At 37.4% G+C, this 23438-nt stretch overlaps 2 protein-coding genes across 2 annotated transcripts; both read left to right on the top strand.

The window, feature by feature from the left end:
• The first annotated feature begins 13126 nt into the window (after nt 1–13126).
• LOC145093656 (polyadenylate-binding protein-interacting protein 5-like) lies at nt 13127–17032 on the top strand. Its single transcript, XM_079031855.1, has 3 exons — nt 13127–13307; nt 14557–14958; nt 16648–17032. The coding sequence occupies exons 2-3, from the start codon at nt 14578–14580 to the stop codon at nt 16771–16773; spliced, it is 507 nt and encodes a 168-aa protein (XP_078887981.1). The 5' UTR covers nt 13127–13307; nt 14557–14577; the 3' UTR covers nt 16774–17032.
• Nucleotides 17033–19376: 2344 nt separating this feature from the next.
• On the top strand, nt 19377–22447 carry LOC145093655 (uncharacterized). The gene is made up of 3 exons (XM_079031854.1): nt 19377–21739; nt 22060–22122; nt 22273–22447. The coding sequence occupies exon 1, from the start codon at nt 19695–19697 to the stop codon at nt 21522–21524; it is 1830 nt and encodes a 609-aa protein (XP_078887980.1). The 5' UTR covers nt 19377–19694; the 3' UTR covers nt 21525–21739; nt 22060–22122; nt 22273–22447.
• Nucleotides 22448–23438: the final 991 nt, after the last annotated feature.

The raw sequence follows: 23438 nt of genomic DNA, 5'->3' as shown, positions 1-23438 counted from the left end.
TATGTTGGTATGTAATCAATATGTTTATGATGTTAGTATGTGATCAGTATGTTCATGATACATTATTATGTGATAGTGGTAGGGGTGGAATAGTCTTCGGTTACCGATTGAAAGATACGGATGGCAGTTACCGGTTCAAAGATACCGATGGTATTATGTGGTATGTGGTATGATGGGGGAACTCACTAAGCTTCGTGCTTACAGTTTTCTATTTTGGTTTCAGGTACTTCGTTGATCGCAACACATCACACTATGGTTTTCCGCACACGAGATCTTTGGGATTACACTCTGATATTGTTTTATGATAACATGTTTGATTATTTCTACTTTGGTTTTGACATGACATGATATTACAAATGTTTTATTACATTGTTGGTTTTATAATGACGTATTTAAAAATGAAATTTTTGGCCTGTATTTTTTGGATGTTACAAGTTGGTATCAGAGCCTTGGTTTGGAGATTCGGGCACACTCCCGGGTGTGTTTGAACTCAAACTAAGGACTTGGTATGAAAATTTTCAAAAGTAAAATCATTTTATAAAAAGAAGTTTGAAAAGAGGAAATGACTTTGAAAAGAACAAGGTGTGTGATGCGTGCAATCAGCTGAGCTCAAGTAAGTTTTCCCCAAGATACCCATACATGTTATGTTATGATATGATTATGAGAACTGCATGCTAGATTAGGGCTGAGGATCTAGGAGGATGCCTTATATGCCTATTGTATGTGCTTGTAGACTTGCATGCTAGTGTTGATCAGTCAGTGATAGGATAGCCTGTTTAGGTTATGCCTGATTGTATGAACCTTTAAATTGCATGTACAGACTCCTGAGTAGAGGATAAAATGGTTTGATTGGAATATGATGGTTAGATTTTCCATTGTCTGAATGCAGCTTGCTCTTTGCTTTGTGGGACTCTTAGTAATGTGAGCTAGCTATATTCCTGAAATAGTTACTTGACATTACTAGGAATCTTTCAGCAGCTGAGGACCGGGTGAGTTTGGGAACCTAAGACAACCTAGGAAATGATTTAGTGGACTTAGTTGCGCTGTTAGCGAGCATTCAGGGTACCAGTTTGAGGAAGTGACTTGGCAGATTTGGGATGATTGCTGAGGGAAGTATGGATAGGTGTGGAAGGTAGTATTGGGCCCGTACTACTGAAAGCAGAAGATCCATACTCGAGTTGGTGAGAGTCTTAGAGAATCTGAGAAGCTTCAGGGAGAGGTTTATGACCCGGTTTGGGGATAGAGGATGTTCCAGTTGTTGCAGCTTACCCTTGGGCAACTGAGCTAGTGAGCGTGACAGGGTGTCAGACCCTGAAGGACATTATTTCCAAGAGATTTCAGATGTGAGATCGATTCAGAGCCCTAGGAAGAGAGGGTCATGCTAGGTGCGTATAGTAGAGGGTCCAGGGAAGAGACCCATGACTTATGATCGTCGGGTGAATAGCCAGCAGGGACAGAGTCAGTACAATCCATACGAGAAAGTGCAAAAGGGAGTTTGTCACTCCAAGGACTTAGGCTGTTATAGGTGTGGCAGGGTTGATCATGACAGTTGAGGGTGATCAGTATTCCTCCATATATTGCGGGTATGACGTCTTCTACTGCTACTAGATGGATGTTGGGAATACTTATCGCTTAGGAATTATGAGTGAGTTTGGATAAGTCAGACCTTAGGTTGGTTTCCTGCTAGTGTTCGGGTTATCAAGGATCATATATGCTATCCTGCATGTCGAAAGGTCCTTGATGAACCCATAGAGGGATGCATATTGCGGAGTGGGTTCCGCGTGTACCGTTATCATTTCGGATCCTTGTCGAGATCTGTGCAAGAGTATTATTTAGAGGATACTCGGTCAGGGTTAGAGCAATAGTTCTTCAGTGAAGTTAGCATTTCGTGGTTCTATCATAGTTCAGGTATGGCGGACGGCTTTCTACGGAAGAACTTTGGAGTTCAAGGAACCACCGCTGCCAGGAAAGGACTGGTAGCATGAAGATGGTAATGTCAGTTGCGGGTGTTAGATGCATAAGGTGTTGGCCATTGGATGTTCAGGAGAATTGTATTTTCGTATGGGTTGTGTACGGATAGAGTTCGATGGTGTTGCGATATTGGAAGTGGGAACGAGGACTAGTCAGTCAGAGTGAAGATTAGAACCTCTAGTTGTCAGCATGGGAGGTGGATTGAAGTGTCAGAATGGACCAGATTTCAAGAGTACTCATCAAGATTTCCGAGTATGGGGGATCTTAAGGTTTAACCGATGGTTAATCGCTAGCATTGGTAAGCACAGGTTGTCATCAGTGGGATACTAGAAAGCGAGAGAGATTGGGAATCCTTCAATTCTTGCGTGATGTGAAGAGTTAGTTGAATCTAAGTGGGGGAGATGATTTTTATAAAGTTCTCCAAATGTGAGTTCTGGTTGCGCGGGGTGCAATATCTTGGACACCTTGTTAACCAGAAGAGTACACTTGTCTATCCGGCCAAGATAGAGGCCGTGAGGCAGTGGGAGATTCCGAGATCTCCATCTGAGATTCAAAGTTTCCTGGGTCTATCAGGTTATTACTGGATATTTATGTGGGATTTCTCTGGGATTACGCTTATTTTGACCCGGCGGACCAAGAAGTCGGTGGCCTTTTGTTGGGGGTCTGAGCAGCAAGCAGCCTTCGAGACTCTCAGACAACAGTTATGCGAGGCACCGATTCTCACCCTACCAGAGGGTGTAGATGAATTCGTGGTTTACTATGACGATTTGATCACGGGCATGAGTGGGGTACTGATATAGTGGGGTCATGTGATAGCAGGTTTTGGGAACCAGGTTAGAGTTCCGGTTAGGACTCAAGTTCAGTGAGGTGTTAGGTCGACTACATGTTCGACCCGGTTTGGAAAGTGTTGTAAGACTACGGGGGTAGTCGTAGCATTCACTAGTGGCCAGTTAGCATGGAAAGTGTTGTAAGACTACGGGGGTAGCCGTAGCATTCACTAGTGGTCAGTTAGCATGGGAAGTGTTGTAAGACTGTGGGGGTAGCCATAACATTCACTGGTGGTCAGTTAGCATGGGAAGTGTTGTAAGACGGTGGGGGTAGTCATCGCATTCACTAGCGGTCAGATAGTGATAGAGTGTCGTGAGACTGCGGGTAGCCGTAGCATTCACTAGGTTGGTAGATAGCTTGAGTGCATTGTTAGGACGCAGAGGGAACAGTAGTACCCATCAGTTCGGGTGTAGTAATGAAGATATGGAAATCCACGGATTGGATTTCAGAATTTCCTAGATGGATTAGATCTGGTGGAGCCGGTGATAAGACTGTAGGAAATCCACTGTAGTTTTGAGATCGAGGAAGCAATGGATTGCTTAAGGTAGCTTGTTACATAAGGCTACAATTGGTCATGTAGCAATCACGTTTAGCCGTGGTATAGTAACGTCTGGATTCGACACATGGACCAATCGGTTGGATCAGGAGGTTGTTAGAGCCTCAGTGGCATGATAACTAGTGGCAACTAGCTCCATATAATGATTTTGTTCAGAAGTCGTGTGAAATGACTAGGTGGGAGCCCTTTTAGCTCAGCGACCGGGCTGGAACCCGGTATTTCAGACGACTGACGGATGAGTTGAGACCAGGGAGGTCTCAATTGATTTTGGGAAGCAACTATGTAGCAGCATACTGCTTCAGGCATATCAATGTTTAAGCAATTTCAGTGTTTGGGCAGTGTTAGTATTTGTGCTTCAGGTTGCGAGTACGGACGGAATAACCAGATGATTTAGGGAGTGACAAATCACTCACAGTAAGAATATCTGAGCCTTGGCCAGGCACAAAGGATCTACAAACATAATTAGGTCTATGATCCTATTTTATAGTGGGAACTTCGAGTTATTAGAAGTTAAGTAGTCAGTTGAGGGGTTAACAGACTAGATTCAACAATAATGATCCATTATGAGTGGTCTGTCAAGGATTTAGACCGTCTCAAGAAAGCAGATTTTAGACAGAGTAGACATGATCTTGTCATGAGGAATTCGTTCATCAGCAGATTTTGGGGCCTGGACATGGTTGGTCACGGTTACCCTAGGAGGCTAGGGTGTGCCTAGGGTTGTGGCCATGTTACTTTAGTGGTTTGGTGTGTAAGGAATGGTAAGGAACGAATTCGAGGATGAAATCTAATTTAAGTGGGGGAGAGTTGTAACACCCTGTTATTTAACAAATAAATAAATAAATGAATAAATGAATAATAGCCCTAAATGCGGAATGGTCTTGCAAGGAGTTAGTCTTGGGGGTTAAAATGTGTAACAGCCCGGAATCTCAGGTATTCTTAAATTATGTTTTTGGGGTGATTTAAGAGGGGACTCGGCGAGTTGGAGCCTAGACTCGCCGAGTAGGATCGCAGACTTGGTCGCGGGATCGCGACTGGACTCGACGAGTCCAGATATGGACTCGGCGAGTCGACGCTGTTTAGCGAAAACCCTAACCGTTCAGGTTTGGGTCGTATATAACGCATTATATGCCGTCATTGTTCGTCTTTTAGTCGATTGAGAAGAACCCTAAGCGGCTGTGAGCATCTAGAGCAAGATTGAAGGCCATTGGTGACTTGAAGAAGTTGTGGTGCAAGGAGGAGAAGAGTTTGGCTAAAGGAACTGCAAGGGATTCGAGATCTGAGGTTTGGGGACACAGAGGGTGTGTTATTCAGGTATCATTCGGATCATTTCTGTTATTTTTGATGTGTGCATGGATCTAGGGTTTATGGAACCCATTTGGTGATTAGATGGATTATTACCTTGTTACCCAATCGATTATAACCTTGTATTAGGACCTTTAGAGGTCCAGAAGGTCCCATGTTTGTGTATTCGGGACAAAACTTATCTCAGGAAGCAGTTTGATCGACTGCATGGCGTAGACTCGCCGAGTCCGATGAACAGACTCGGCGAGTAGCTTGGAGATTTACTGGAACTCGTCGAGCTGTTCTTCAGACTCGACGAGTGGAGTCGGGGTGGCCCCGCGATTCTTCCAGGAGTAACTCGTCGGGTCGAGGAGAGTACTCGACGAGTAGATAGGGAATCTCAGAGAGTTGGAGGACGTCTAGACTCGCCGAGTCGCCATGGCACTCGCCGAGTCCGGTCGAGTTGACCGTTGACCGTTGACCAGAGTTGACCTAAGTCTGACTTCTTAGGGATAGTCGCACTTAGAAGATATAAATGTTAATGAGATATGTGATGTTATAGGGAGGTTGTAGCTCGTCGGATTGTGCACGAGTCATTTCAGGATTTGCTAGCTTTCAGCTTTTACGAGGTGAGTCTTCTCACTATACTGTACCCGGAAGGGTTTGACTGTGTGACCGGAAGGTCGGATATGATATGTGATATGTATGCTATATGTGGTAAGTTATTTGTTATATGTGTGTTATGTATGTCATGGGCCGGAAGGCGATTATATTATGGGCCGGAAGGCAATATGTTATGGGCCGGAAGGCGATATGTTGTGTGATGGACCGGAAGGTCGGCGTGGGTAGGACCGGAAGGTTTACCCAGCAGGGACGGAAGTCCCCTGAGACACATGGACCGGAAGGTCAGAGCCTGGAAAGGCGTATGTGCGTAAGTTGTATATTGGGGAACTCACTAAGCATTTATGCTTACAGTTGTTGTGCAATGTGTTTCAGGTACTAGCGAGGACCGTGGGAAGGCGCCGGCGTGATCGATACACACTGAAGAATGCTTTTATGATCTTGGGGTTTTGATTATTTGTATTTGACAGAATACTTAAACTATTTATGCCTTGTTTTGAATGGAAATAAATATATTTTTGAAATGAAAAATTGGTTTGAAAATTTGCGTTGTTACAAAATGTAATTCACAGATTACTTTGTAAAGAATTTTGGAGGTTGAGGGTGGTTTGGAAAATTCTGGATTTAAATTGAAATAAAATCTTGAAGGAAGGGGCTGAATGGTAAATATTGGATTAAAGCTGAAAAGATATTATAGAGGCAGGGGCTAAAGTGTAAGATTTGTATTTAAATTGAAATCAACATTGTGGGGAGGGACTGATATTGGAAAAATGACCTATAGTTTGGATGAACACGGGTTTAGACCCGGTGCCATCCTTCCTTCGCGTCACCCTCATGTCAAGTGCCCATATTTAAGCAATCCAAACCCTAACCCTATCTCTAACTTCAGCAAACACCTTGCCAATCTCCAGCCGCCACCTCTCTGTTGAGAACCTGAATATCATTGCTGCACTACCGATGACGAATCCCGGAGCCATCAGCGAGGACCATCAAGAAGGAGCCATTGAAGACCGCCGATGAAGCTACGAACGTCCGTCGATGTTGAACGGCGGGGCCGCCATACCCCTGTCTTCTCCGGTAATGACAACCCTTCTCTCTCCCGTTCTTCTGCCATTTCTCTCACATCTGTCGCCATCTCTTCCCGGATGGCTATCACCTTTTGATGAAATCCTTTCTGTTCAACACAAATCACCATAAGGGTGGTGGTGATGTGTGTATTCCATGTGTATGTTCATATTTCAGCCAATGATGTGATGTTTGTGCTTGTTTCAGTCATCACAACAGGAGTGTGTGGGTGAAAGGTTGGCTGGAAAACGCTAGAAGACCACCATGGCAGCCAACCACGGTGGTTGTCGCCGGGAAAGCTCTTATGCCGCCACTAGCCACCATGAAAGGTGGCTGTGGGCATGTGATGGTGTTGTGTTCGTATATTGGGATGTTATGAGGCTGCAGGAGCATTTTTTTGGCAGGAGATCCGAACAAAGACCCCAACCGCCACCACCATGAGGTGGTGGCTACCACCATTCGCCACCGCCGGCCGCCCTTAGGTTGTTGTATATGCGCTTGTATTAATGTGTGTGTGTGTGATTATTTGGGGTTTTAGCATTGTAAAATGTAACCGGAAAGAAAAATAATGAAAAGAAACTCAAACCACCACCGTAGGGTAGTGGCTGCCACCACCGACCGCCGTGTCGGGTGGCGGTGTGCTTTGCCTTGTTGTGATTGATTCGTTTGGGGTGCTAGAAACCCTAATGGGCCCAATGAAGCCTAATGGGCTTAGTGAAAACCCTAATGGGTCTAATGGACTCAAATTGACCCAATGCAAATCCAAATGGACTCAAATAACATTCTAGTGGGGTTGATAGGCGCAATAAAGTCCTAATCGACCTAAAAGCCCAACAAGTTGATAAACGGGCTAGCAATTGGATTGGGAAACCCTAATGCCTATAAAACCCTAATTTGGGGAATTAATCGGGACACACGAGAATTATTTAATAACTGGAGATATTAAATAATAATCATTGGCAAGAAATTAATCTAAGTAATATTGGACTTAATGGATTAAGTCCTTAATGGGTTAAGTGAGAAAACTTAACCCTAATCATCATTTTATGTGAAACCCTAATTTCACTTGGACCTTGAGTTGGGTTTTCTATTGGGTCTGGATGATTGGATTATTAATGTGTCATCCAAGAATAATCAAATGGACTAGAGTAATTAGTTGGGCTTTAGGGTAAGGCCATTATGAGGAGTTTGGCCCAGTTTAGAAAATTGGGCAATAGATACGCCATAGTTTGGGCCTTAATGATTATATGAGGTTGGGCCTTAGAATAAGACCATGTGTAGGCCTAGGCCCAATTTGGAAAATTGGGCCATGTGTGGGGTTTTGATTCTTAATGGACTTTGGGCCAATGGTTTGGGCCTTGGGCTTGAATAAGCCAAGCTTGGGGTAATGAAGCAATTATCCAAGTATGTATTATGGTTATGTGTTGGGACCCAATCATTAATTGGGTGTTATTTTAGAATTTACAGTTCAAGAACCTGTCATCCAGCAGCTGGGGTTGAGTCTGTGGGACTACAGCAGTGTGGGATTGTGTCTACGGGACTTCAACAGTATGAGGTGAGTTACCTTCCAGTAGGGGTGGGTCTAAGGCCACAATGCCGGCTCACCAACAGGGGTAGTTGGTAGATAATTGTCTTTATGATAATTATCTTGGTATGATTATGTGATATGCTTATGAGATATGCTTATGTGATATGCTACGTATGTTAGTGGTAGTAGCAGAGAATAGTTTTTCCCTAACTCGGTTGTTAGGACCGAAGGGTAGGTCAGTACCCTAGATATGCTTAACTATATGATTATATCCTGTTATTGTATGATAGTGGTAGGGGGTGAAATAGTCCCCGGTTACTGGTTGAAAGATACCGATGGCGGATACCGGTTGAAAGATACCGATGACAGTTATCGGTTGAAAGATACTGATGGCAGTTACTGGTTGAAAGATACCGAAGGGGTATACGGAACTCATGCAATGCTTATCTATCTGTTTATGATATGTTGGTATGTAATCAATATGTTTATGATGTTAGTATGTGATCGGTATGTTCATGATATATTATTATGTGATAGTGGTAGGGGTGGAATAGTCTCTGGTTACCGGTTGAAGGATACCGATGACAGTTACCGGTTGAAAGATACCGATGGTATTATGTGGTATGTGGTATGATGGGGGAACTCACTAAGCTTCGTGCTTACGGTTTTCAGTTTTGGTTTCAGGTACTTTGTGTTTAAAGGAAAGGATCCGGCTTAATCGCAGCGCATCACACTATGGTTTTCCGCACATGAGATCTTTGGGATTACACTCTGATATTGTTTTATGATAACATGTTTGATTATTTCTACTTTGGTTTTGACATGACATGATATTACAAATGTTTTATGACATTGTTGGTTTTATAATGACGTATTTAAAAATGAATTTTTTGGCCTGTATTTTTGGGATGTTACAGAATCACCACGACGAAATTTGATAGGGAATCACCACTACAAAATTTGTGATGAAATAACTACCACCGATTGTGCGATGGAATCCTACTACGGAATACACGACGGAATACCACATACCACATATTTCATTCCGTTGTCACATTTGTGACAAAATTATCTTTTCTGTTGCAAACCCTCGCTACAACGTTTTTATGGACGGAAATAGATCGTTACAAATTCCATCGCTATTCGTCTTTTGCAATGGAATTTCATCTTTTCGCAACTGAATCCTTCCGTAGCAAAAACTCAATTTTCTTGTTGTGACCCCTTCGGTCCTTTCGACCAGTACTGGGGTCTATCCTACCCCTCCTATCACATATCACATAACATCATAACATACTAGCACATAATCATAACACATACCAGACAATTATCACAAAGACAATCATCTCAACTATAACTCTTACTAGTGGGCAGGCCTTGGTGCCTTAGACCCACCTCTACTGGAAGGTAACTTACCTCGATGTCGTGTAGTGTCTGCACAGTCCTCGGTATGGGAATCAACTCGTCTCAACTCCTTAATCCCTACACAACAACCTTTCTTGATTACTATTTCATGCTCATAACCTTCTTATAAGGGTCAACTTAAGTCCAAGTCAAAGTCAAGGTCATACCCTAGTCAAAGTCAACTTTGGTCAAATTTAACATCCAGTTGACTCGACTCGTCGAGTTGGTCCACCAAATCGCCGAGTCCCTACTCTTATAAATGTTACAACCCCGACTCTACTCGCCGAGTCTAGAAAGAGCTCAACGAGTTCTCCTTCAACCAAAACATCGGGACCATCTTCAATCGACTCGCTGAGTTCATTATTGAACTTGTCGAGTTCATCTTCATCTAAATGAATGTGTCTAGTCTATGACTCACCGAGTTCTCGTTGAACTCGTCGAGTCCTTCTTCATGGGGTTGGGACTTTGCCTTGAACTCGCCGAGTTAGTTCATCTAGTCGTTGAGTTCCATGATTTCTAGGTCCCTAATGAGCCTAGATAACTGAGTGTTCTTCTATCTTAGAATTTGGTCCATCAACAGAAAGGATTTGATGGGGAATACGGCCTGACTCGCTGAGTGCCTCTTTGTCCAAAACTATACAATCGATTTCAGTGGGTCTTAATGCATCCAAATCATAGACCTGACCTCCTAGGGTCCCTTTTATACGTAAATTTCCAATCTTGACGTCCATGTATGGGGTTTTTTTTTGGCTCAAAAAGCCATAAAAAAGGTATATATGAAGCATGGGTCTCCCATGGCCATAAAGTTGGCACCTTTATGCCATGGGAACCCTCAATGGTTCCAGATCTGAAGTACAAAACCACTTTTACACACAGATCCGAATATAACTTCACTAAAGCTTAGAAAAAGGTAGAAAATAGCCCAAAATCAAGATCTAAGCAACGAATAGCCAAGGTTTCAGCTTTATACCTCAAATAAGTTGGAAATGGGGTTCAACCTCTGGATCTACTAGCTTCCACTTGAACTTCCAAGCTTCCTTCTTCTTCTCCAACTTCAAATACACACAAAAGGCACCAAAAAGGCTCAAGAACACTCAATAAGGGATTAGGGTTTCGAGTTAGGGTTTCTCTGGGTTGAGAGGGACGATGGAGGTTGGGTTGAGGCAAGAAAAGTTGTTTAAATAGGGTGCAAACCCTAAATATTAGGGTTTCATCTAGACAACTTCTACTCGTCGAGTCAGTCCCCAGACTCGTCGAGTAGATCACTAAAACCCCCGCATAATATCAAGTCTACTCGACGAGTTAGGCCTCCAACTCGATGAGTCCCAGAGTAAAATACAAAATTACTTGAATTTAAATACGTACTAGGAACCGGGTGCTACAATAGTAGTGTTAGGTCATGTTAGCAAGCTTTAGTTTATTGACTAAATTGTTTTGATTTACCAATACTATAATATGTATGGTCTTATTTATAGTAATGTGTACACATTTATAATATTGTGTACGGGGTAATGTAGTCAATAACATTTATTCAGGAGGGCATGTCAATATTATTATTAACGTAGGGGTATTTTAGTCAACATAATTAGATTAATTACACTTGTAATCATGTGTTTGTTTTGGGTTATGTTATTATTAAAGTAAGGGTATTTTAGTAATTTTAATCAGTTAATATAATAGGTGTATGGTATTTCATGTACTTATTAAAGTAGGGGTATTTTAGTCAATCAAAGAAGTTAAATTACATACAATCCCCATAGGTGTATTAGTCTCATTTTAATTTGTAAAAGAGGGCCTGTGAGTGTTAGTTTACGGGTAATTTAGTCATCCAAATGAGTTAATCCAATAGGTGTATTCAAGTTATTATTAAAGTAGGGGTATTTTAGTCAACCAAAGAGTCATAAAATACATACAGTCTCCTGTCCCCCTAAGTGTATTACTCTCATTTTAATTAGTTAAAAAGGGCATGTGAATGTTAGTTTAGGGGTAATTTAGTCATTCGAATGAGTTAATTACATACATTCCCCTAAGGTGTATTAATCTCATTTTAATAAGTTAAAGAACTAAGGGTATTTCTGTCATTATTTTTTTTACTATACTCACTAGGGGTATTTCAGTCAATATTTATTATGTGACTTAAACCACTAGGGTTATTTCATTCAATATTTATTATGTCACTTAACCCACTAGGGGTATTTCAGTCATAACTTTATTATTTGACTTAACCTATTAGGGGTATTTCATTTCTTCCAGGCAATATTTCAAAGTGGGCAATCACAAATACAACAAAAAAACACTTTTCAATGTTTTCCATTTCTGGGTTATAGGCAACGACAAATCTGGGTATTAGATTCTTCTCTTTTGTCCCATGTCCCCACAAACAAACACACATATTGGGGTTCATGTTTTAATGGTATAAAAAGTTTGACTGTTGCATGTGGTCCCAAGAACAAAATCAACATAAAAAGGGCTACTACTTCACAACACATGCACATTTACGTTGATAAGAGTATTCCATTTATAACATGAACAAGTTAAGTTAATCAACATTTCATTCATGGGTTTCAATATCTTTACATCTATTGAACAAGTTATAACAGGATTTCCACAACTGTCTAAGTACATAGGAGAACCATCACATGTGACTACCATCAAAATACTGATCATCACAACATCATGATCACAAAACCACCAACTACTACAACCACAAACCAAAAGACAACCAACAAAACCCGTTACTAATAAGGAGAATAAACAAGATGCACATAAAAAAAATAGAAACCCATGATTTAAATGTTTAACCTACAATTCTTCTGTCATCTAAACAACCTGTAGGTTAAAACCCCCAAAACAGCAACGACAAAAACCCCAAAGACTTATTTCACTTCCTTCGACTTCTTTTTTCCCAGAACAATGTTGACATACGACGCTTGCAATGAACTGAAATGACTCTTCAAATCAGCAACCATGTTAGATAGATCGAGTTGACCTGCCCTAACATCATCGACTTCATGATTTAGGGCGTCCATCTCTCTAGTGAGGCTGCGGCGTAGCTCACGAAGGTCGTTTGCAATCTCTTCCCTCACAAGCGACACCTCCAACCGTGTCTGCAACAGATTGATCGCCAGGTCTTCATTTGTGACTTCATTTGAGGCATTTTCAGCCATGTGCCGATTGTAGTTGGGGTGACCAACTGTGATCTTGAGATGATCGTGAAGGCATCGTTTCTACGATTGGTATCGAAGTTTAGGGTGCAGTCGGGGTAACCAGGTTATGAATTGTGCCATTTTAGGGCACAAGCTTCAAATTTTTATACGGAGGCGGTGAACAGTGTAAACGTGGCCTGTACGTTTCACATTCCAAAACGACGTCTTTTGGGTCCAAGACTTAAATACAATTTCGTCATGTCATCGATGATGTGTCAAAATGGGACGGTGTGGCATGGTAACCGGGTATAATAAGTTAAAGGGACTAAATTGATAGGTTGCAACACAATTCGTTCCCTCATAAAGCCCTAAAAAAGTTTAGTGACTAAAAGGGTAAACTCTAGAAAGTTTATAGGTATTATGTGTCATTTTCCCTAGATTTTAATAACAACAAAGATCATCTTTATTAATTTTTTTGACATTAACGCTAAACATGTAGATGTGTGCCAACCACATGGATCAAAAGTGTAATTTACTCTACTTCTTTTAATAATGTGGACAAGGGTGTTCTTCTCCACCCGTGGACACCATATCCGTGAAATTGACCAAAATCATTTCATAAAAATACACACGCAATAGTTAGTGCTACATTGTTGCAATGACTTGTACGCTATGCTACTAATTTTGTACTCCACATTTGCTATTTCCAGACAACAAGGGGTCAGACAAAAACCGAGCCACGTCACCCTCACTTCTCGTTTAGCCTGAGATCCCTTTTTGTATTCTCCCAATTACATTTCGAAAGAGGGAGAGAGACGATCTTCTTCAACGCAAGCAAAAATTTAGGGTTTCCTGTATTTGCATCGGCTGGTTGCTTTTCATCACTCCATCATCCATTAACAATCTTCAGGTAAAAGATATTTTTGTTAATATGATCTCTTTTATCGTCAATTTATCCGCTACATCTTTGATCTTGTTTCGTTGCGCTTGATCTTGATTTTCAATCTTTTGGTTCTTGTCTGTGCGTTCAGGTTTTCTTTCCTAGTTGCTTAATTATTCATATTTTAGGTATAATGTTATTGTAATTGCTCTCGTTGATGTTTGTATTTGAATTCTCTTGAATGTTTGTGTCGGAATTTTTTGTTTATATTTGTATTCGGATCGTGTACTTGGGTTGACAATTAGTTATATTCGATGCTCTGTAATCTTTGTAAGTGACAAAAAATTAATCAAATCAAAGTTTAGAAGTTTATTTGTCGTGTCGCTATAGATACGCTTCTGATAATTGCAACCTGTTGTTTCTAGAATATGCACATGCTTCCTTTTCACTTCTATTTGAGATTTCATCAGGTAAAATATTATAATACTCCACAGAATATCAAGATCTAGTTGAAACAGATATGTGTGTTTTCTTGTGATTATGAAATTTAGTTCTTAATACTCTTATCATATAAGCTGTTACTTTCTTAGTTTGTAGTTTCTGAATTCTTGAAGTTTTTTATGCATGATATGAACTATCAACAAGGAAGCAATACCATAATCTTTATGTAATCTCTGCATGTCCTTCAAGTGTTACTTGCCAATTGATGAATACAGCCATTGCACAGTGGTGACTGTTACTTTTCTAGGTGAATCTCATAGAAACTAAGCCACTCTAGTGCTTTTTAAGATTGAAGGAATGTTTTTTGTAGCTTGAGTTGTTATTAATTTATCTTTTGGAGTAGGAGTTAGAGGCTGATTTTAAGGCCTTGACTGTTATTCAAATCAGTTATTATTCCATGCTATAAACTAACATACAGTATGATTGTTTTTGTTAATTTTAGGGTTAAATACTCTAATACAACATTGTACCTTGAAAAATTTAACCAATTATAGCAATGTCAATCAAATACAAAGCAATTTCTACTGCTATAACTGGATAAGATCTTTTGAAGTATATTCTCCTAACAAGAAAAATGCTATATTTAGGTAGATTTTCAAAGTAAATAAGCCTTAATAAGATTTTTTTTTTGAAAGCATAATGCTGCAGCAAAAGGAAATGAAGTAGGATGCTATTTCTTGCAGTTAGCTTGTTTACAAAGCTTGTGTTTGTATAGTTATATATATATCAATTGATAACAATGACAAATTTGTCCTCATGAAATCTTCTCTCCTCTTAGTCAATTGATGAACCAAGAACAATGAAGGCAAGATCATCTTCATTGAATCCATATGCTACTTCTTACATTCCACTCTCTAGAAGAGGGCCCACAACAACTCATGAAACCAAAGGCTATGAATCAACATATGTTTCCCCTGCAAACACTACACAAAACCATGGTGCTTCTGTTGAGAGTCCAGATAGCTTGAAACTCAAGAATCATTCTGGTTTTGAGTCTTATGGTTCATCATCACATAGTGCTGAGCTGGCAGGAAAACAGGCCATGGATATTGATCATGACATGAATTTGGCGTATCTTCAGATGACGTTTCCTGGTGTCTCTGATGAGTCTCTTTCAAGTGTCTATATGGCAAACAGAGGTGACATGGAAGCCACAGTTGATATGCTGAATCAACTTGAGGTATGTTTTATTTAGTGCTTTGTATACAAGAATCATAGTTGGAATGAATTGAGCATTGTAATATGTGATTCCTTCCTTTTCTTGGTTTGATTTTCATTCCATTTGTTTGTGATTCCATTCCATCATACAAAACAAACTATTAGGTAGGTGTTTGGTATGTAGTAATCAATGAGGGAATGGAATGGAGAATCATTTTGCCACAAAGGAATGGAATGGAGTATTCCTTATGTAGTGCAATTCCTTCTCTTTTTTATTCATTCCTTCAAGGAATTGAGGAATAATATATATATTCTATTAATAAATTACTTGTATCCATATAGTTTTCAATAATGTTGATCTTTTAAAAAAAATTAAAACGTCAACCATTTCTATTAGTTTTCAAAATAACTAAAATTTGTTTTTTTTTTTGTTTTTTTTTTTTTTTAATTATAATTCTATTTTAAGATTTTATAGTATTTGAGTTTTGTAGATGATAAATAATTCTTTTTTAACTATTTGAAATTCATATTGTAAATATTTTAAATGAAATATGCTAATATGCAATTTATTTAATGATATACCTTATTTAATTACATTTTATTTTTACAAAATAACATATTATTCTTCATTCATGAATTTAATTTTATTTATTTATCTATTTATACAAAACAAACAACATGTTTGAATGACTCAATTGCTTCCTTCAAGCCAACCAAACATGACAATGGAATGGAATGATCCATTCCATTCCGTTGTTTATTCCATTCCTTTGTACTCTTGTCAACATGTCTATGCACATTGTATGTATGTTCAATATACATGTTCTTTGTTAGGGATAAATGCAACACCTACTTTCATTGATTTGTTTATTATTATATCATTCTACTTTCAGTTCTTCCTATTGCAGCATTATACATTGAAAAATCTACCTAATTACAACAATGTTATATAAATAAATTAAATATAAAACAATTAATAAGAAAAATAATTAGAAGTACATTGTTATAGTTGGGTAGATTTTTCAAAGCACAATGCCCTAATAAGAAAACTGAAAGTACAATATTATAATTTAGGGTATTTTTTTCTTGGGCTAATCTCAAAAAAGATCTTATATTTTGTGCTTTTTCCAGATTAAACCTCAAATTTACTTTTTACCTTGTATTTTTTCATTTTTTCAGAAAAAGCCCTCAACTTTGTTTTTTTTTTTTTCCTAAAAAAACCCTCAACCTTCTAAATGCTTCCACATAAACCCTCGACTTTTTTAGTTTTTCTCGAAAAAACCCTCACATTTTACAATTCTTTTGGAAAAAAATAAGTAAAAGGGCCAGATCGGAAAAAATGAAAAATACAAGGTCTTTTTCAGGCAAAAAAATAAATTTGAGGTTTAATCTGGAAAAACACAAAATATAAGGTCTTTTTTGAGATTAACTCTTTTTTCTTTTTCAAAATACAATGTTGTAATAGAAAGAAATGAATTTGAGAAAATAACTCCAATTTGTATAAAAAAAAGGTAGGATTTAATGAGGAAAGTAAAAAAACAAAACACTCATATATAGCTTCCTTCTAGATTAAGCAATGTCCTCCTAATTAAGTCCATTAAGTAAGAAAGTATGACATGGATCTCTCTCTCTCTCTCTCTTGTGTGTGTGTGTGTAAAAGACGTAAATGTCCTTGTCATCCAAACATGTAAGTAATTCTACCATTTTGCAGATGCAGAGTGATGATTTCTCTGAGAATCTTCCGGATTCATTAGACATTGGTGATGTGTCAGAAGCTGGATCATCTTCTAGTGAGGGTGGATCTCAAAAAATGAAGAAGGTGGCAGTTGGTAAGTAAAAATGAAGAAAGTTGCATCAACTGATTTTTCTGTGTATATTTTTTCATGGAAATTTTTGGAAAAAGTAAGAACTGTGTTGTACAAGTAAAAGGAGGCATATAGAGATGTTTTGATTGTTTTTGGTAAAAATGATAAAATTCAGATGGAAGCGGGTTTTTGATATACCCGTTTAGTTGGTTTTGGCACATAGAACTTACAAGTATGTGTGATTGAAAAAAAAAATGTGTGTTTGGTTATTGAATTGGGAATATTGCTCAAGTGTGTGAACGTGGTTTTTTTTTTGTTTTTACTTTTCCATGTTTTGTTTTGAGGGCCATTTTGTATGATACACAACTAGTTTGGTGGCCTAAGTGACAAAATGATAAAGTAAAGGTGTCCAAACTATATTTATTTAGCCATTGTATTTTTAAGACCTTTTGTTTTAGAACCAAGACAATTTGTATATGACCATCTTTAATAAATTTAATAAATCCTCCATTTTATATAGTTCTTGCATCAAATATTTTCCAATAAATACATCATTTTATGCGCTTTTTAGTGTTAAAAATAGTAAAACACAATTTCATATAATAAAACAAGCCAGAATTTTGGGGGTTACAAGAAATGTCTTACCAATTAAGAGCAACATTGCTCTCATAATTTCTTATGTTTGTGAACAATGATGTTAGATAGAGGTGACAAAAATTGACACGACACGAAATAAACGGGTTTGGGTAAGATATTTCAACCCGTTTAAATAAACGGGTTGACACGACACGACACGAAAATTAAACGGGTAAGGTTAGGGTTGAGAATTTCAACTCGAATATGACTCGAAAATGACCTGTTTATTTATATGCAAATTTTTTGAATTATTTAAATAAACTAGAAAAATACAAAACCAAAACCATAAGTAAAAGAAAACCTTTGAATTGAGTCGTTTTGTAATGTTGAAATGAATTAACCATCTAGATTAAGACTTAATTTTAGTTTTTCCATTCTCTCCCAAACTACCAAGTCTCTTTCACCACTCTCACATCCTCGTGACCTTTTCATCCGCCTCCCCAACTCCCACTCTTTTAATTTTGTCATCTGAACTTGCTATGACTTCATCAATTCTGCCTCCAAACTATTAGTTTTTCCTCTCCGCCTACCCAACTCCTACTCTTTCAACATGCTTAATCTTTTAACCTCGCATGACACGATATATTTCAAGGTATAGCCTTAACCCAAAACACGACACGAACTCGACACGAAAATAAACGGGTTGACACGACACGACATGTTAATTAAATGGGTCTGGTTAGGGTCAAACACTTTCAACCCGTTTAGTGTTTCGACACGACACGAACCTGACACGACACGACACGATTGCCACCTCTAATGTTAGACAAGAAATCCTATAAGGAACATATATTTTTGCTAAGGCTTTCCTATTTTCAAATTGGTCATTTTTTTTTAATATTCTTTGAAAGGTCATATCCATTGCGGTGTTTAAGCTCTCAACTCTGTAGGGGAGAGATATATTTTCAAACATTTGATACCGTTAGACCAAATCTGTTCAAATTAATCAATTAAGTGATGGGTTATCCAAAACCACATGGACGGATTGGTATAATTTACTCTAAAAACTATTAACAAATAGCTTGGCTTATACCAATTGATATCTTTCAAAGTCATGCCTACATTTTTCTCGTTTAATAATACAAATACAAACATCCCCAATAGAACTTTGTGTGTTCTCAAATTACATTTCCATTCATATTATAGTTGAAACCCTAATTATTACATTTACTTCCATCCCTTTTTTTTTTCTTTCCATTCCCTTCCCTTCATTTCATCTTCCCTACCTTACTTAATAAACTCAAGAATAGAGTGGTAGTCTGATTGCTTTTTTCAATCTATGTCGTTCCATTTGTTTCTCGCTATTAGTTATCTATAATATGTAATATGTTCTTAAAGGACAAACATTTCTTTTGAAGAATTCCCTTTACAAGATTTTAGTATACTATTCAATGCTAATCTTGACACCTTTATTTGCAAATGTATTGCTCGTATCTACCACCATCCTTTCTCTAGGACTAATGTGTTATTATTATTATTATTATTATTATTATTATTATTATTATTATTATTATTATTTTGGGAGCTTTACTTGCATAAGATAACTAGGTCAAAATTCTTTAAAATACTAATGACAATAGTTTCTCATTTTATATCTCTTTATCCTTATTGAATATCATTAATATTCATAAAATTATATATAATTAAAAATTTCAGGTATTTACATCGATGCATAAATAACATGTATTCATCAAAATAATTATATATAAATAAATAACATGTATATATTGCAATTTATATATGATAATGTACTTAAATTTATAATTGACTGAAAATTATTTAAAATTTTAGTTATGAACACGTTCCACAAAGGAATAAGTTTAATTATGTAGAGCATTACTTAAAAAATGCAATAAACATAATAAATCGATAAACATACAGTAAAAAAGTAAACAATCAAGTACCTGTAATTTTAATGCAAACGTAAATAAGTTAAATAAAATAATTAATTCTATATAAACAAAATACACCCTTTTGTAAATTTAAAGAACGAAGCTTGCATCAACCCGTGGCTAAGCAAGAGGTCAGCCGCTACTTCAGTTTCCTGCCTTTTCGAGCAAGAAAAGAGGGTTTATGCTAATTAGGTTTATCTCAAGAAAATTCTCTGGTTAGGGTTTATGCTCACATATCAATTCAACGAACCCCCTTTACAACTTTCTGTTTCTTCCTCAAAAATCGGTTTTCCTTCTGGTTCTCGTGGTCTTACTGCATACACAACACATTCATACCCATATCGAAGTATAATACTAAGCATGAGTTCCTTGTCAGTGAAACGCCTGTTGCAATCAAGTGATTTCTCGCTTTTGGTTCTCCAAAAATGATTTTTTTCTCAGTTTTATTGAGTATACTTCGCCCAAAGAGAAGCATCAGAAGAAATCACTTTTTATGTACATTCATGTCTCGTTCTTCATCTTCTTCTGTACAATCACTAGACATGTCAGAAGAAAACCATCACAATTTCGCAGATTATGCTGAATTGAGGAGCAATATGCAGAATTTAGCAAAGTCAAGTGGTATTACTAAAGCACTACAGGCATTCCGTCTTATGAGAACCGCTGCTCCTGGTAAGCCAACAATATACGATTACAATTCGTTGATCAATTGCTGTTTGAAATCGGAAAATTTGTGTTTACATGATCTTTCTACCCTGTATTCGGAAATGAAAACACTTGGATTATCCCCAAATGCATCCACTTTCAATACTTTCTTGAAGGGATTAAATCTTATCGGGGAATCAAAAGTTGCTCTTTGGGTCACCATTGAAATGTGTAATCATGCCTTTACTCCTTCATTTACTTCTTTATCAACTTTGCTCAAGAAATGTTCAGATTCCATGGAATTAGAAGATGCAATTACTGTTCTTGAATTGATGATGGGGTTGAATTACATTCCAACTGAACCACAAGTGATTTTGTTAATTAATCGCCTAAGCAAACATGAATTGACAGAAAAGGCTACCTTAGTTCTCTATAAACTATTAGATAAAGGTTATTTTCCAAGCCCATATATATACAACCCAATAATATGGTCTTTATGTAAATCTGATCAGATTAGTATAGCTTTAGCAATCTTTTGTTCTTTAGAGAAAAAGGGTTTTGTACATAATGTCTGTTCATATACAGCTCTTTTTTACGGGTTTTGTAAAAAAAGGTTATTTAAGGAGGCTTCAAATTGTTTGAACAAAATGACTACAAATAGTCGTTTCTACCCTAATGTGAGAACTTACACCACATTCATCAAATGTCTATGTGACAATGGAAGGATACAAGAGGCATTAAGTTTGTTAGGTCGAATGGAAAAAAGAGGATTGGATCCTGATATTGTTACATATAACATAATTCTTCGTGCTCTTTCAAACCAAAATATGGTTCATGAAGTTTTTGACCTTTTTCAAACTATCTACCAAAAGGAACTTTCACCAGATCGCTATACAGCTACTGCTTTATCGGGACTACTCAAAAAGGGTAATTTAGGAATTGCGCGTACTCTTTTGCATGATATTTTCTATGGTGGAAGTGATATGGATATTGCGGTTTATAACGTGTACTATTCTCTCTTTTCTGGTTTTAAATCCAAAGAGTTGTCTTATGTGATTGAATGTATGATAAAGAATGACATCGAGCCAAATAACATATCATTCAACACAATTCTAAAAGGTTTTTGTAAAGGGAAATCCATGGATGAAGCTCTAAAGTATTTTCAAAGCATCAAGAAACCCGATTTGGTGTCTTTCAACACGATTTTATCGGCTGCATGTAAAAAGGGTGATTCAAAAATGGTTCAAAAGGTGATTGATTTAATGAAAGATGAAGGTTTTAAGTTAAATGTTGTGGGGTTTACTTGTTTAATGCAATATTATTGCAATGTTGGAAAGCTTAATGATTGTTTAGATGCATTTGAATGTATGATTTCTCAAGGTCTTCGACCCTCAATGGTGACAATTAATAGTCTTATGATTGGTCTTTGCAAGAATCGGGAACTTGAAGCTGCTTATTGGGTTTTTTGTAATTTAGAAAGTTATGGATTGTCATCGGATTCAAGAACTTATAAGATTCTTATGCGTGCTGCTAAGATTGAAGGGAATGATTTGTTGGTGGAGGAATTACAAAGGAAATGTAGGGGGGAAGGTGTGAAGCCGAATAATTGAATAGAAAAAAATGGTTTGATCTTTAAAGAAATGATTACAAATGGGTTCCAATGTGGATTGGGGTCTTATGTATCTGATTTACATCTCACATGATTGATCTGAGCGCAGGCTGGTGTGAGCCAGCTAAGGGGTTGCTAGAAGAATAACCTTTTTTACAGAGCAATTTTCTTACCAGCGAATGGACAAACTTTCTAAGGCTATTTTCAATTATGAGGGTATTCACGTCTTTTTCACAATCTTTTTCCTACCTTTCATCGATAGGACAATAAATTGTATTTATCGTCACATTGACCACTTTTTGGGTGGGACATTGACACCATTCCCTTTCCACTTTTTTGCATGAGACAAAAAATGACGGCTTTTGTCTTGTTGTCATTTTTCCACTTTTTTTTTTGGGTGGGACAAAAGGCTGCATTTTTTTGTCCCGTTGACATAATTTGTGGTCCCACCTTGTTCCACTTTTTGGGTGGAACAATAAATTTACAACTTTAGTCCTATTGACATCAGTCTGAGTCCTAGTCTGACTTTTGTACAGGTGGCAATTCCATCTCTAGCAACCAAAAAAGTGAGTATGACACACACGGGCATCTATTTTCAGGTGATGTTAATACCTCTAGGAATTATTATGACAACTTGCGGGAAATCAAACCAAAACTTAATCGATTTGCTTTGTGAATAAAAACACATATATGTTTTTTTTTTAATTTTTAATTTTTTATTTTTTACATATGGTTCATTTTTATGGCAGGCTAAAAGTGTTCCCATATCTAGTCAAGTGGCATCATCTTGATTGGTGATAAGAGTAAAGCTGAATGCTGGAAGAAGGTAAATGTCTCATCATATAATTTTGTAGCAGGGATAAATGTAAGAAATATCAACATTCTTGTATTTATTTGTTTATTATAACATTCTACTTTCCTTTCTTTTCTATTACAACACTTTGATTTTCATTTTTTGTTTTCTAATTAAGGAATTGTACTTTCAACTCTGCATTATCCTTTTAAATTCTGCCTTCTTGGGCCAAAAATCAGATTTTGTGTCCGAGACAATTGAAATGTGTTGAATGGGGATTATGTAAAATTAAAAAAAAAAATAGTACACTTTTGTTCAAGTCTTCGAACTTACATTCCAAAGGATTACGATATTTCAAATCCCTTAAAATCACTTGTTTGCTCAAAACAACCGACCATAATACCTTAAGAACATGATGAAAATATGTTGATCAAATGATATAACAACTTAGACCAAAAAACAACAAAATTGTAAATAATATTAAAACAACTAACCATCATCCTCTTTTTGTCATAAGAAACATAAATTTAACAAAACTCAAAATGCTACCTGCGTCTTCTAAAAATCTTAACCTATTTTGAGTCATTAGTTATTGGTTTAATTGCTTTTTTCGTTCTAATCAACGGTATATAATACTGATATGAAGTTATGGAGCATCACTACAAGGAAAAAGGCCATTACCGGCGACAAAAGTTGCCGGTAAAAGTCCCAAAAGTCGCCGGTAATACTAATAGCGGCAACGCGTCGCCGGTACTGAGTCGCCGCTATTGCTTCGTCGCTGTTGATCAGTTTGTCGCTGATAAAAGTTGCCGCTAACGAGTATTGTCGCCGCTAATAAGCTAGTCGCCGGTAATTTTTTTTTCAAAATTTTAATTTTTTTTAATTAATGATTTTGGTTGCCGGTGATAATGTCGCCGGTAAAAGTTTCGCCAGTAATAACAATATTCGATTAAATATCAAAACCAATAGTGTCGACGCTAATTACAAAACAAACATCCTATTAAATATCAAACATAATAGTGTCAATGCAAATTACAAACATCCAAATACAATTAAATATCAAAAGTCATAATATCCGAGTAGCAAAACAACAAAATTTTTACAATCTACCAAGTAGCAAAA

The sequence above is a fragment of the Lactuca serriola genome, chromosome 3, assembly GCF_051521515.1.
Source record: "Lactuca serriola cultivar US96UC23 chromosome 3, Lser_US96UC23_V15, whole genome shotgun sequence".
NCBI lineage: Eukaryota > Viridiplantae > Streptophyta > Magnoliopsida > Asterales > Asteraceae > Lactuca > Lactuca serriola.
Note: the sequence above shows the minus strand (reverse complement) of the source record. Positions and strands in the feature narration are given on the sequence as shown.

Excerpts from the sequence above, each read along its gene's own strand:
- LOC145093655 (XM_079031854.1), top strand. The coding sequence starts at position 19,695 with ATGATTTTTTTCTCAGTTTTATTGAGTATACTTCGCCCAAAGAGAAGC.
- LOC145093656 (XM_079031855.1), top strand. The coding sequence starts at position 14,578 with ATGAAGGCAAGATCATCTTCATTGAATCCATATGCTACTTCTTACATT. Across the intron at positions 14,959-16,647 it reads ATATGCTGAATCAACTTGAG|ATGCAGAGTGATGATTTCTC; the intron begins GTATGTTTTATT and ends ACCATTTTGCAG.